Consider the following 12,798-nt stretch of genomic DNA (forward strand, 5'->3'; position numbering starts at 1 on the left):
ATCAGTTGTCAGCACCATTTGGGTGGTGGGGTGTCCAGGAGGTGCTTCTGGAGGATAGGGGTCACCCATCAAGGTGGGGGAACATCTCCTTGGTCACTCCCAGGTCAGGGGAAACTGGGTCACAGGCCATGCCCAATGTCCATTGTCCCCAGCCTCATGGCCTCCATTGCCCTCCAGCTTCCCCTTGCCAGAGTCCCTGCTCTGGCCACACAATGTAGGGGGCTCAGGGCACAAAGGGTGGGGGCAGGGAGTTCCCCGTGCCCCTCCTTCCCCCACAAGTGCAGGGACAGGCGGGAGGGAAACAAAAGGTCCAGCCATAGCTGGGCCCTTGTGGCTGCAGCCATGGCAACCTTCTCCCCCCTGCTGGCTACTGGCCACCAGTCACTGACCATGGGCCACTGGACAGCCCTGACCTCTGCTGCCCCCCCTCAGCACCCCCTTCTGCCTGCTTGGCCCCCCACCTGTCCCTGTGCTCCCTTCATCCGTCTGCCTGCTTCTCATCTTTCCTGCATCCTGCTGTCCTCGGCCAGGGAGAGGACAAAGAGGAGGAGGAGAAGGGTGGGTGCCCCAGTGCTTAGCAGAAATTTTGCTCCCCCAGCCCCACAACCAACACCAACTCCATAACCAGCACCAGCCTCATAACCAGACCCAAACCCTTAACCAACACCATCCCCATACCAGCCCCAGCCCCAGAAACCAGCCAGTAACCAACCCCATAACCAGTGCTGGCTCCATAACCAGCCTCAGCCTCATAGACAGAACCAGCCCTGTAACCAGCCCCAACCCCATAACTAACCACCAACCCCATTCAGATGCCGTAGTGTCCAAGAAGGATGGGCACCCATGACACACACAGTCCCCATTCCCTGGTCGCCAGGCAGCATGGGCATCCACAACCAGCACCAGCCCAATAACCAGTGCTGTCCCCATTCAGTAGTTGCCAGGTGGGACAGGAGCCTTGTAACCAGTTCCAGCCCCATTGCTAACAGCATCCCCATTCCACTGTCCCTACCCTGTGATGGCCAGGTGGGATGGGCAACCCCATAACCAGCAGCAACCCTATAACCATCACTGTCTCCATTCCCTGGTGGCTGAGCAGGAAAGGTCCCCCATAACCTGCACTGTCCCCACCTGACTGTCCCCATTCCATTCTGGTCAAGCGGGATGGGCACCTCATAGCCAGTATTGTCCCCATTCCACAGTGGCTACATGGCCAGTGCTGTCCCCATTCTATGGTGGCCACACAGGTCAAGCCCCCATAGCACCGTCCCCATCCAACAGCAGCTGATTCGGTTGGTTGCCCCGTATCCAGCACTATTCCCATCCCACCATCCTTTTCCAAAGTTGTCCACTTGTGTCACTGAGCCCCTCCTTTGTCCTCCCTTTGTCCCCAGATGGCGTTCACAGCGCAACAGCGCAGTGCATACTGCGCGTGACGGTGATCACAGATGAGATGCTCAGCAACAGCATCACCCTGCGTTTGGCCGACATGTCCCAGGAGCGCTTCTTGTCCCCCCTGCTCAGTCGCTTCCTGGAGGGGGTGGCCTCTGTCCTGGCCACTCCCCGCCACCGCGTCGTCCTCTTCAACATCCAGACGGACACAGACGTGGGGCCGGCGCGGATCCTCAATGTCAGCCTCTCGGCACTGCTGCCAGCGGCGGTGCCGGGCGCGTCGCGATTCTTCTCGTCGGAGGAGCTGCAGGAGCGGCTGTACCTTAACCGGTCGCTCCTGGCGGCCACCACGGCCCAGCGCGTCCTGCCCTTTGATGACAACGTGTGTCTGCGTGAGCCCTGCGAGAACTACATGCGCTGCGTCTCCGTTCTGCAGTTCGACAGCTCTGCGCCCTTCCTCGCCTCCGACACCATCCTTTTCCGCCCCATCCACCCCGTGACGGGCCTGCGCTGCCGCTGCCCGCCTGGCTTCACCGGTGACTACTGCGAGACCGAGATTGACCTCTGCTACTCCAGCCCCTGCGGCAGCAACGGGCGGTGCCGGAGCCGTGAGGGTGGATACACCTGCGAGTGCCATGAAGACTTCACTGGTTAGAGCCATTGGCCAGCCCCTCCTCATAGTGTCCATTCTCATCTTTCCTCATCCAGCTCCAGCCCTCCCTCCCTCCCTCCCTCTGCAGGTAGACTGGTGGCACTGGGGCAATGGGGCCCTACGCCCACCCTGGGACTCCAGCCCCCACGGGACCCCCTAGTGGGGGGTGCCAGCCAGGGAGGGGAAGGGATGTGAGAGGAGGGGGTGTCTCTGGGTTTCCATGGCAATGGGAGGTGGTTGCCATGGTGATAGAGCTGGGGATAAAGATGCTGGTGGGGGGGAAGGGGAGGGGATCCCCACCCCCCATTTTGGGGATGCTGGTCCCATTGGGGTATCATACAGGGGAGCCTTGCAAGCTGAGCACATGGGGGGGACCACTCTGGGTTTGATGGGGAGGTGTGGGAGGAAATGGGACTCCTCATCCCAGTTTTGGGGTTCTGGATGTCACACAGGGGAGCACTGTGAGCTGAGTGCCCGGGTGGGCCGCTGCACCCCGGGAGTCTGCCGGAATGGAGGCACCTGCCTGAACCTGCTGGTGGGGGGATTCCGGTGCCAGTGCCCCCCTGGGCACTATGAGAAACCCTTCTGCACCATGAGCACCCGCAGCTTTCCCCCACGCTCCTTCCTCACCTTTCGTGGGCTCCGCCAGCGCTTCCACTTTACCCTTGGCCTCACGTGAGCCTGGGGGAATCTGGGGAGGTGGCAGGTGGTGTGTGCTCCTGTGGGTGTCACATGGGGTGTGGGGTAGGTGATGATGGTTGCTGTGTTGGCATGAGATGAGGTGATGGAGTGTGAGGTAATGGGTGTCTTGTGGGCACTGGGAGGGTGGGTGGGTGCCCCCAGTGGCATCATTTGGGGTGTGGAGTGGTGGGTGTCTCAAGGGCATCAGATGGGGTGGGAATGTCCCATTGGCATCATCTGGGATGGGTAGTTATTGGTGCCCCATTGGCATCATATGGGCTGTGGGGTGATTGGGTGTGGGGTGATAGGTACCCTGTGGGCACAGGGTGGGAGCAAAGGGTGTGGATGACCCCTTGGCCTGGGGGAAACGGGGTGGGGGGCACCTTGTTGGGGCAGGGGCTGACGGGTATCAGCTTCTCACAGTGGGTACAAGGTCAGGGGGCAAGTAGTGAGGGGTGTGCCTCAGGGGCACGTCAGGGTCAGTGGGTCACGAGCACCCGCAGCTTTCCCCCGCACTCCTTCCTCACCTTTCGTGGTCTCTGCCAGTGCTGGAGAGTGCCAGGGAGGCACGGTGGGACTGGGGGGGTATTTGGGCACCCCTGGCACTTGTGTCCCCCAGGTTTGCCACACAGGAGCGGGACGGGCTCCTGCTGTATAACGGGCGCTTCAACGAGCGGCATGACTTTGTAGCACTGGAGATTGTGGATGAGCAGCTGCAGCTCACCTTCTCGGCAGGTATGCACTGCCCCTGCCATGCCCTGGCACCACACCCTTGCACCCTTGTGGGCACTGTATCCTTCACTGCATCCCTCATTTGATCACAGAGATCCCATCCTGGCACTACTTGACACTGCATCCTGGGCATCGTATTCCCAGCATTGCATCTCCTGTTGCATTCCTCTTTGCATTCCTCACTGCATCCCTGGCCTGCCATTCTTGGCGCTGCCTGACACTGCATCCTTGGTATCCCATCCCTGACACTGTATCCCTGTCACTGCATCCTGGACATCCCATTGCTAGCACTGCATCCCTTGCATCCCCCAACACTGCATTCCTGGCACTGCATCCTGGGCATCCCACCCCTGGCACTTCCCCTGCTCCTTGCCTCCAGCTGTGTTGCCCTGATGCTGTGCCTACAGGTGAGACCACCACCACAGTGTCACCCTTCGTGCCAGGAGGTGTCAGCGATGGGCAGTGGCACCGGGTGCAGCTGCACTACTACAACAAGGTGGGGGAATGAGGGGCATGGGGGGGCACAGTGGGTGGGGAGTGTTTGGGGCAGACGGAGGAAGGGAAGATGGATGTGAAGGGTGGGGAAATAGAGAGATGGAGGGGATCAGGTAGGGGGTTTGGGGCACCTAAAGGACCTCTAAGGGATGTGCCCACCCATGGGGGTCCCAAGGGATGGGAGATGGGAGATGGAGGAGGAGGAGGAAGTAGTGGAGGGGAAGTGGGTGTTGAATGGATGGGGAGAGAGGAGATTTGAGGGACTCTGCGGGATCCTCAAGAGCTGTCCCTGTCCATGAGGACCCCAAGGGGCCCTCACCCACTTCCTCACCCATTGGCCCCCCAAGGAGCCCCACCTCCCTTCCTCACCTGTGGGGACCCCCAAGGAATTGGGATGGGGGGATGGAGGAAAAGGAGGTCAAAGGGATGGGGGCTTAGGGGGGATGAAGTGGACCACTGAGGGGTTTAAGGGGGGCTGAAGGAATGGAGGGGAATGTTGGAGGGTGTAAAGGGTGGGGGGCTAGTGGGCTGGAGGGACACGGGAGCCTGGTGAGAGTTGAGGGGCCAGAGGGCAGGGGGAGGATGAGGAGTGGGACAAAGGCTGCCGAATGGGGGTCCTGGGCCCCCCTGCCTGATGTGGGGCCCCCCAGCCGGTTGTGGGGCGCTCGGGGGTCCCGCAGGGCCCCTCAGAGCAGAAGGTGGCTGTGGTGACTGTGGACGACTGTGACACAGCCATGGCCCTGCGCTTCGGGCTCCACCTTGGCAACTACTCCTGCGCTGCCCAGGGCACCCAGACTGGCAGCAAGAAGTGAGGAGGGCCTGGGGATCCCATGGGTGGGCGTCCCTTGGGGTACCCATAGAGGGGTCCCTTGGAGGTGAATGGTCCCTATGGGTGAGATACCTTTGGAATCCTCACTGGTGAGAAGTCCCTTGGGGGTCATGGATCCCTGTGTTTGGGGGTTCACTGGAGGTCCCCATGGGTTGGGGGTGTTCTCTTGGGGTCCCCATGCGCTGGGGGGGTGGGGAGTCCTTTGGGAGTCTGTTGAGTTCCCCATGGGGGAACACCCCTTGGGTAGTCCCTCAGGTGCCCAGAGGTTTTGTGGTGAGTGGATGTTGTTTGGGGTTCCCTTGTGACTCTTATAGGATGGGAGGTGGCTGGGTGTCCCTTGGGGCTCCCTCGGGGTCCCCATGGGTTGTGGGATCCCTCGAGGGTCTCTTGAGTCCCCAAGGTGATGGTGGGCTCTGCAGGTCACTGGACCTGACGGGGCCACTGCTGCTCGGGGGGGTCCCAACGCTGCCCGAGAGTTTCCCGATCCGCAGCCGGCACTTTGTGGGGTGCATGCGACACCTCCACATTGACCAGCGCCCTGTGGACATGGCAGCCTTCATTGCTAACAACGGCACCCTGCCCGGTGGGCTCCAGGGCCGGGAGACTGGGCGGGGGCTGGGGGGCTGTGCTCCTTTGAGCAGAAGGAGATGGGGTGTGGGGTTAAGGGGTACCTGAGCAGTGGGGCTATGTCCCCTGAATAATGGGAGGGGGTTCCAGGGCTGGAGGGATGGATGTGAGTCCAGGGGGCATGGGGGATGCTGTGCCACCTGAGTGTGGGATGGGAAGTTAGGGAGTGCAGGTGTGGGTTCAGGGGTACCAGAGCCATGGGGCTGTGCCCCCTGGGTGTGGGGAGAGGGTGCCAGGGTAATGGGGCTGGATGGGGGTCCAGGGTACACAGGGCAGAGCTGTGCCCCCTGAGTGTGGGGAGGGGGTGCAAGGGCCATTGGGCTGGAGAGAGGTCCAGGGAATGGGCTGGGGGTGGGGGTTCTGTGCCCCAAGGTGTGGGATGGGAAGTCAGGGGGTGCGGGTTTGAGTTCAGGGTTGCCAGGGCCATGGGGCTGTGCCCCTAGGGTGTGAGGTATAGAGTAGGGGTTGCTGGGGATTGGAGGCTGGCTGGAGGCTCCGGTCTGGGCAGTGCTTGGGGGTCTTTATGTCCCATGGGTGTGGAGAGGGAGGGGGTGCCAGGCTCATGGGGCTGGATGTGGGTCCAGGGACACGGTGGTAGGGCATTCTGTGTCCCCTGGTTGTGGGGTGGGGGCTTAGGGGCTGCCAGGGCCATCAAGCTGGAGCAGGTGGCATAGACAAGGCTGTGTTCTCTGGGAGTGGGGAGATGCTAAGACTTGGGGGCTGGATGGGGCTGTATCCCCTTTGGGGTGGGGTTGGGATGTGGGGTAGGGGGGTCAGGAGGTACTTGGACTGTGGGGTTGAATAAGGGTTCAAGGATGTGGGGGTGTCTGTGCCCCATGGGGCCAGGGGTCCAGGTCATGTGTGGCATGTGACCCCTGTGCCCCCTCCCAGGTTGTCCCCCCAAGAAGACCCTCTGTGATACCAACACATGCCACAACGGTGGCACCTGCGTGCACGAGTGGGGGGGGTTCAGCTGCCGCTGCCCGCTGGGCTTTGGGGGAAAAACCTGCCAAGAGGGTACTGGGGGTCCTGGGGGGACAGTGTGGTGGGGCTGTTTGGAGTCCATAGGCTTGTTGTGGGTGTGTGGGGGACATGGGGAGGGTCTCTGGGTGGGTATGAGGGGTGTGGGAAGGGGGTGAAGGGTATCCCCACATATGTTTGAGGGTCCGTGGAGTTGTGGGTTCCTGAGGGGGTATGGGGGATCCGTGACTGGGTGCGGGAGATCTGTGGGAGGGTGTGTTGGCATCTGTGGGATGTGCAAGGGGTCACCAGGTGGGTGCTGGGGATCCAAGAGTACGTATATGAGAGGCTGTGTGGGGTTGTGGGGGGTCCTGGGTGGGGTGCTGGGGGTCATGGGCAGGTGTGGGTGGTCTGTACAGGGGGGCATGCGTCCGCTTCACGATGTGGGGGGCCCTGGGGTGGGCTTGGGGGAGGTCTGTGGGCATTGCCCCCTGTCCCACGTGCATGCCCCGCAGAGATGATGGGCCTGCAGCGGTTCGTGGGCAGCAGCTGCGTGGCCTGGAGCGGGCTGGCGCTGCCCCTCTCCCTGCCCTGGCCACTCCGCATCATGTTCCGCACCCGCCACCCGCGTGGGGTTCTGCTGCGGGCGGGGGCTGGAGGTCGCCTAACCCTCATCCTGCAGGTGAGCACGGGGAAATCGAATAGGGGAGTTTTCCTGAGGAAAGTGCTGGGGAGGAGGGGTGGTTGCCCCAGGTGAGTTATTGATGTGGGTAGGGGTCGTTGCCACAGGAGGTATTGTTTTTGGTGTCATTGGCATAGGGGACATTGCCCTGGGAGAGTATTGACTTGAGCAGGGGTATAGGGGGCTTGGCACTGGGGCAGTGCCAGGGGTTATTGCTCTGAGGGTGGGGGGATTTTGGCATTACTGGCATTGGGGAGTTGTTGGCACAGGGTTTATTACCCTGAGGGAGCCATTGCTGTGGGTGGGGGTCATTGGAATAGGAGGTATTGCCTGGTATATATGGCCACGGGGAGGTAGTGGCGTGGGGGTTTGGAATAGGGGAGTTACTCTGAGAGAAGTGCCAGGGGAGTACTGCCCTGGAGTGGGTCTGTTGGCATCAGAGGTATTGCCATGGGGGGGTGTATTGCTGGGGTGGGGGCAACACTGCAAGGGGGTGCCACCCCTTGAGGGGGCATTACCCAGGGGGTTGTGTTACTGTCCCAGGGTGGAACAATTCTGTATTTCCCGGTGGGCAGTGCCTGGTGCCCGCCAGATTTTTGGGATCCTTGACATGTCTACCCCTCACAGCTGAGCAAGGGGCAGGTGGAGGCTGGTGCCTGGCAAGGGGAGACACGTTTGGCTACCCTGCGTCTGCCCCAGGCCAAAGTCAATGATGGTGCCTGGCACCACGTGGAGCTGGAACTGCGGGGGGGCTCTGGCCGCAGCCCCCCCACCACCCTCCTCCTCCTCACCCTCGACTATGGCCGCCACCAGGTATGGGGAGAGTGAGGCACAGGGGAGCATCCACTCTGATGATCCCCAGGTGCCACCATGGCACTCCCTGTGGCACCCCAAGGCACCCACAGGAGTCTGTGTCCCCCCCAGGCAGTGGGCAATGTCCCTGGAGAGCTGCAGGGACTGCGGCTGCGCACGCTGAGCCTCGGGGGGCTGCTGGGGGACAGTGGCACTGTGGCAGAGGGGTTCCAGGGGTGCCTGCAGGTATGGAAATGTGGGCACAGAGGGTGTGGGGAGCATAGGGTGGCAGGTGTAGGGGTGGGGGGTTGGCTTGGGGATGTGGAAGAGGGGGTAAAGGCATGGTCACAAATGTGAGGGTGGCACAGGGACATGGGACACAGGGACCTGGCATGGGGCTTGGGGAAATGGGCACAGATAGTTTGGGATGTGGCAGAGGGTGAGGACAGGGCACAATGAAGCAGGGCCTTGCCTTGGCAATGGGGATGTGGGCATGATGAAGAGAGGCACAGGGACATAGGTACAGTGCCTGGGGACCTGGCCCAGGGCTTGGGGACATGGGCCCAGGGCTTGGGGATGTGGCATCAGTTGGGGACAGGGAACAATGAAGCCAGGCACAGGGCTTGTGGACATGCGTATGATGAAGGCACGCGTAGGGACACTGGGACATGTGCACAGGGGTTGGGGACATGGGCACAATGGGAGGGAGCACAGGCACACAGGCACAGTGCTTGGGGACGTGGCATAGGGAGTGGAGATTTGGGCATGATGAAGGGCAGCACAAGGACATTGGGACATGGGCACAGGGATGGGGGCATGGGGTTTGGGAATGTGACGCAGAGAATTGGGAACACGGGCAGGATGGAGAAGGGCACAGGGATGTGGTTACAGGGAGTTGGCACAGGACAAGGAGACATGGGCTGTGTGGGCAGGGGGACAATGAGGATGCACTGGGTACTCATGGGCATAATGACATGGGGCACAGGGACATGACCCTAGGGCCTGGGCAGGATGGGGACATAGCCATAGGGATATGGGTGTGACTGAGGAGGTCATGGGCAGTACAAAGAGTGCTGAAGCACAATAAGGTGATGCGACTGGGGATGGGGGCTGACGTGACATAGCGGGTCCTAGTGTGGGGTTCGAGGAGTCACTTGTTGTGGGGACAGATTGAACAGGATGACACAAAAGGTCCTGGGTGGTAGTGAGGGGCATTGAGGCTGGGCATGGCACTGGGGAAGGAGGGGTCATGGTGGCTGGGGCATCACTGAGGTCACTGACAGGTGACCCTGCGCAGGGAAGTTGGGGTGGGGTGGGAGGGTGTGCCAGGTTAATGAGGGATCACTGCCTCAGAGTGTCACCAAGTGGTGCTGAGTTTGGTGCTGAGCTATGATGACAGGTGACAGGGGGAAACTGAGGAGGGGGTGACACTGTAGGGTGGTCCAGGTTGTCCTGGGGTGTCCTGTGTTGTGGCAGGGACACTGAAGTAGGGATGACAGTTGGGCAGGGGGTTTTAGGGTGGCATGGTGACAGGTGTGGAGGTGAGGTCACACTGATGGTGACACCATGCAGGGAGTTCTCATGGAGTCTTCAGGGAATGATGAGGGAAGCTGAGGCATGGAGTGGAGTGTGTCGGGGGGTCCAAGGTGGCTTGGGAGGGAATTTAATGAGGGCATTGATGGGTGACCCTGCAGGGCCTGCGTGTTGGGGACCATGTGGTGACTGCGGGCACCTTGAGCCTGGCACAGGCAGTGCTGGTGAACGTGGAGGGGGGCTGTGCCCTGCCTGATCCCTGTGACTCAGGGCCCTGCCCCCCCAACAGCTACTGCAGTGATGATTGGGACAGTTTCTCATGTCGCTGCCACCCTGGTGAGCACAGACCCCCCAGACCCCTGACACCCACACAACACACCCCAGACATCCCCCAACACTGGGCACTGAAAACGCCTGTAACATGCCCCTCTGCCACTCCACTGAATGGGGACACTGTGAGACCCCTGATATCCCCCAATAGCTCCCCAACACTCCCTGACACCTTCCCGACACTGCCCAACACCCCCAGGATGCTGGCACCCCTGTGACACACCTGTGACACCCCTCATTTCTGTGCCTTTGAGTGGAGACCCCCTGACAACCCCTGACATCCCCTGACACTCTGTGGGACACTGACACCACTGAGACACCCCTGTGACACCCCCTACTGCTACCCTGGTAAGCAGAGACCCCCCTGGAACTCCTGACAAGTCCCAACACTCCCTGAGACACTGCCATTCCTGTTGTCACAGGGGTGACACTGCCATCCCATGGCAGTGTCACCCCCATGAGTGGAGACCCCCTGGCACCTCCTGACAACCCTGAGATACTGCCATCCCCAGCACTGCCACCTGTGACACATTGCCCCAACAACACTACCTTTTCTGGGTACCACCAATCCATCCCTGTCACCAGGGCAGTGCCACTCCCCTGTCACTGTCACCTGGACACTGCCACCCCTGTCAGTGTCCTTAAGGCACTGCCACCCTCCCTGGGCACTGCCACTCCTTATCACTGTCACCCCTGGGGACTACCCCTCACCCCCATCCCTGTCCCACATCACTCTACCCTCTTGTTGTCCCCAACCCTTTCCTGTGCCCAGGGTACTTCGGTGACAGCTGTGTCAGTGCCTGTGCCCTGGATCCCTGTGAGCCTCCGGCCACCTGTACCCGCCGCCCAGGCACGGGCCCTGGCTATGCCTGTCACTGTCCCCCGGGCACCTTCGGGACCCTCTGCCAGCACCGGTTTGTCACACTGGGGGGCACATGCATGTGCCAGGGGGACACAGAGCACCCAGGGGGAGGGGGGACACCGTGAGGGACACTGGGGGCAGGGGCTGGGGTGAGAGGAGGGTGGGCATGTGGGGCAGGGTGGGTGTGTAAGGGTCATAGTGCACATGCAAGAGCTGTGGTGAGTATGCGAGGGATGAAAAGTGGTACTGTGGGTGTAGAAGTGGTACAGCGGGGGTGCAAGGGGCACTGGGGATACAGGTGGCACTGTGAGGGTAACAAGCGGCCATGTGGGTATGCAAAGGACAGTGTGGATGTACAAGGGACCATGTGAGTGTATGAGCATCATTGTGGGGGTATTCTGGCATGGTGCCCGAGTGCCAGCTCCAGTGTCCCCAGGGAGGCACAGCCATGTCCGCGGGGGTGGTGGGGGCACCCCACGTGCGGCCCCTGCAGCTGCGATGTCACCCACGGCTTCAACCCAGACTGTAACAAAACCACGGGCGAGTGTCGCTGCAAGGTGGGACCTGCCAGCCTTTGTCACCTCCCCTGCCAACCCCTGCCATCCTCCTGTCACCTCTCTGTTGCCTCCTGCCACCCTGTTGTCATCCTGTCACCTCCCTGTCCCCCTCGATCATGCCCCCAGTCAACCCCCGAGTCACCTCCCTGCCACCTCCCAGTAACCCCATGTCAGCCCCATGTCACCCCATCCCCGTGCCTGCAGTGACCCTGTGTCCCCCCAGGACAACCACTACCGCCCGCCAGGAGAGGACACATGCCACCCCTGTGAGTGTTACCCCACTGGGTCACTGTCGCGCCGCTGCGATGCCAACACTGGACAGTGTCCCTGCAAAGCTGGTGTCATTGGCCGCCACTGTGACCGCTGTGACAACCCCTTTGCTGAGGTGACAGCCAGTGGCTGCGAAGGTGGGGGACTGTCAACTTGTGTCACCTTGTGCCACCCTGAGTGCCTACTGTCACCCTCCTGTCACCCTCCATTACTCCCTGTCACCTTGTGTCATCCTGTGTCACCCTGAGTGCCAGTGACCAGCTACTACTGTCACTCAGCTGTCACCCTGCTGACCCCATTGTCACATTATGTCCCACTGGTGTAATCCTACTGTCATCCTGTGTCACCCTACACTACCCTGTGCCATCCTGATACCCCCTGTTCTGCCACAGTTGTCACCCTGGCTGCCAGGGAATGCCACTGTCACCCTGTATCACCCTGTGTCACACTGCTTTGCCCTGTTGCAACCCTGTGTCATTATGAGTGACAGTGACTGGGTGGTACTGTTACCCTGCTGTCACCCTGTGCTACTCTGCATCACTGCATTGTCATTTTCTGTCAACTGGTGTCACCTTGCTGTCACCCTGGCTGCTGGAAACAGAATTCTGCCAGCACCTTGGTTGTTGGTGTAATCCCACTGACACCTTGTGTCACACTCCTATCACACTGCTGTCACCCTGTGCCACTATGTCAGCCTACTTTCACCCTCTGTTATCCTTTTGTCACTCTGCTCCACCACTGCTGTCACCCTACTGTTAGCCTGTGTCACCCTGTGTCACCCTGGGTTCCAGTAACCAGGTGCCACTGCCACCCTACTGTCACACTGTGCCACCCTGTGTCCCCCATTTTGATGCCCTGTTGTGTCCCGCAGTGAACTATGACAGCTGTCCCCGGGCCATTGAGGCCAGCATCTGGTGGCCCCGCACTCGGTTTGGGCTGCCAGCTGCAGCCCCCTGCCCCAAGGGCTCTGTTGGTACGTGAGGACATGGGGACCAGGCGGGGGTGGCACTGGGCACACTGCCAGAATGGGGCTGGGGGTGACATAGTGGTGACATCACTGGGATGGGGCTGAGAGGGGTTGTCATCACGGCGGCATCGCTTGGGTGGTACAGGGAGCTGACACTGTGATTGCACTGCTGAGACACCGTGGGGAGAGAGGACACCATGGTGTCACTTCAGGGTGGTGATACGGTGGTGGCACTGCTGCAATGGGATGTTGACACCAGCAAGACAGAGCTGGGGTGTGTCATGGTGGTGGCATGGTTGGATGGAGGTGGGGTGGAGTAGCACCATGGGGCATCACTGGGACAAGGCAAGGGCATGATGCTGTAGTGGCACTATTGGGTTGGTACAGGGAGGTGACACTATGGTGGCACTGCTAGGATGGGTTAGGGGTAGTGACAC

General features: G+C 60.9%; 1 protein-coding gene across 2 annotated transcripts in view; it reads left to right on the top strand.

The window, feature by feature from the left end:
- Nucleotides 1-12,798, top strand: part of CELSR2 (cadherin EGF LAG seven-pass G-type receptor 2) — a 30,124-nt gene that overhangs the window by 4,510 nt on the left and 12,816 nt on the right. For both annotated transcript variants that reach the window (XM_058855908.1, XM_058855909.1), the window contains exons 2-16: nucleotides 1,395-2,042; nucleotides 2,497-2,719; nucleotides 3,345-3,460; nucleotides 3,865-3,953; nucleotides 4,603-4,760; nucleotides 5,201-5,364; nucleotides 6,300-6,425; nucleotides 6,884-7,050; nucleotides 7,678-7,863; nucleotides 7,975-8,088; nucleotides 9,537-9,711; nucleotides 10,478-10,619; nucleotides 11,004-11,124; nucleotides 11,348-11,531; nucleotides 12,266-12,367. In XM_058855908.1, coding sequence (XP_058711891.1) covers nucleotides 1,395-2,042; nucleotides 2,497-2,719; nucleotides 3,345-3,460; nucleotides 3,865-3,953; nucleotides 4,603-4,760; nucleotides 5,201-5,364; nucleotides 6,300-6,425; nucleotides 6,884-7,050; nucleotides 7,678-7,863; nucleotides 7,975-8,088; nucleotides 9,537-9,711; nucleotides 10,478-10,619; nucleotides 11,004-11,124; nucleotides 11,348-11,531; nucleotides 12,266-12,367 — 2,715 coding nt within the window. The remainder of the gene's footprint in view (nucleotides 1-1,394; nucleotides 2,043-2,496; nucleotides 2,720-3,344; nucleotides 3,461-3,864; nucleotides 3,954-4,602; nucleotides 4,761-5,200; nucleotides 5,365-6,299; nucleotides 6,426-6,883; nucleotides 7,051-7,677; nucleotides 7,864-7,974; nucleotides 8,089-9,536; nucleotides 9,712-10,477; nucleotides 10,620-11,003; nucleotides 11,125-11,347; nucleotides 11,532-12,265; nucleotides 12,368-12,798) is intronic.

This window comes from Poecile atricapillus, chromosome 23 (assembly GCF_030490865.1).
Source record: "Poecile atricapillus isolate bPoeAtr1 chromosome 23, bPoeAtr1.hap1, whole genome shotgun sequence".
In the NCBI taxonomy this organism is placed as follows: Eukaryota; Metazoa; Chordata; class Aves; order Passeriformes; family Paridae; genus Poecile; species Poecile atricapillus.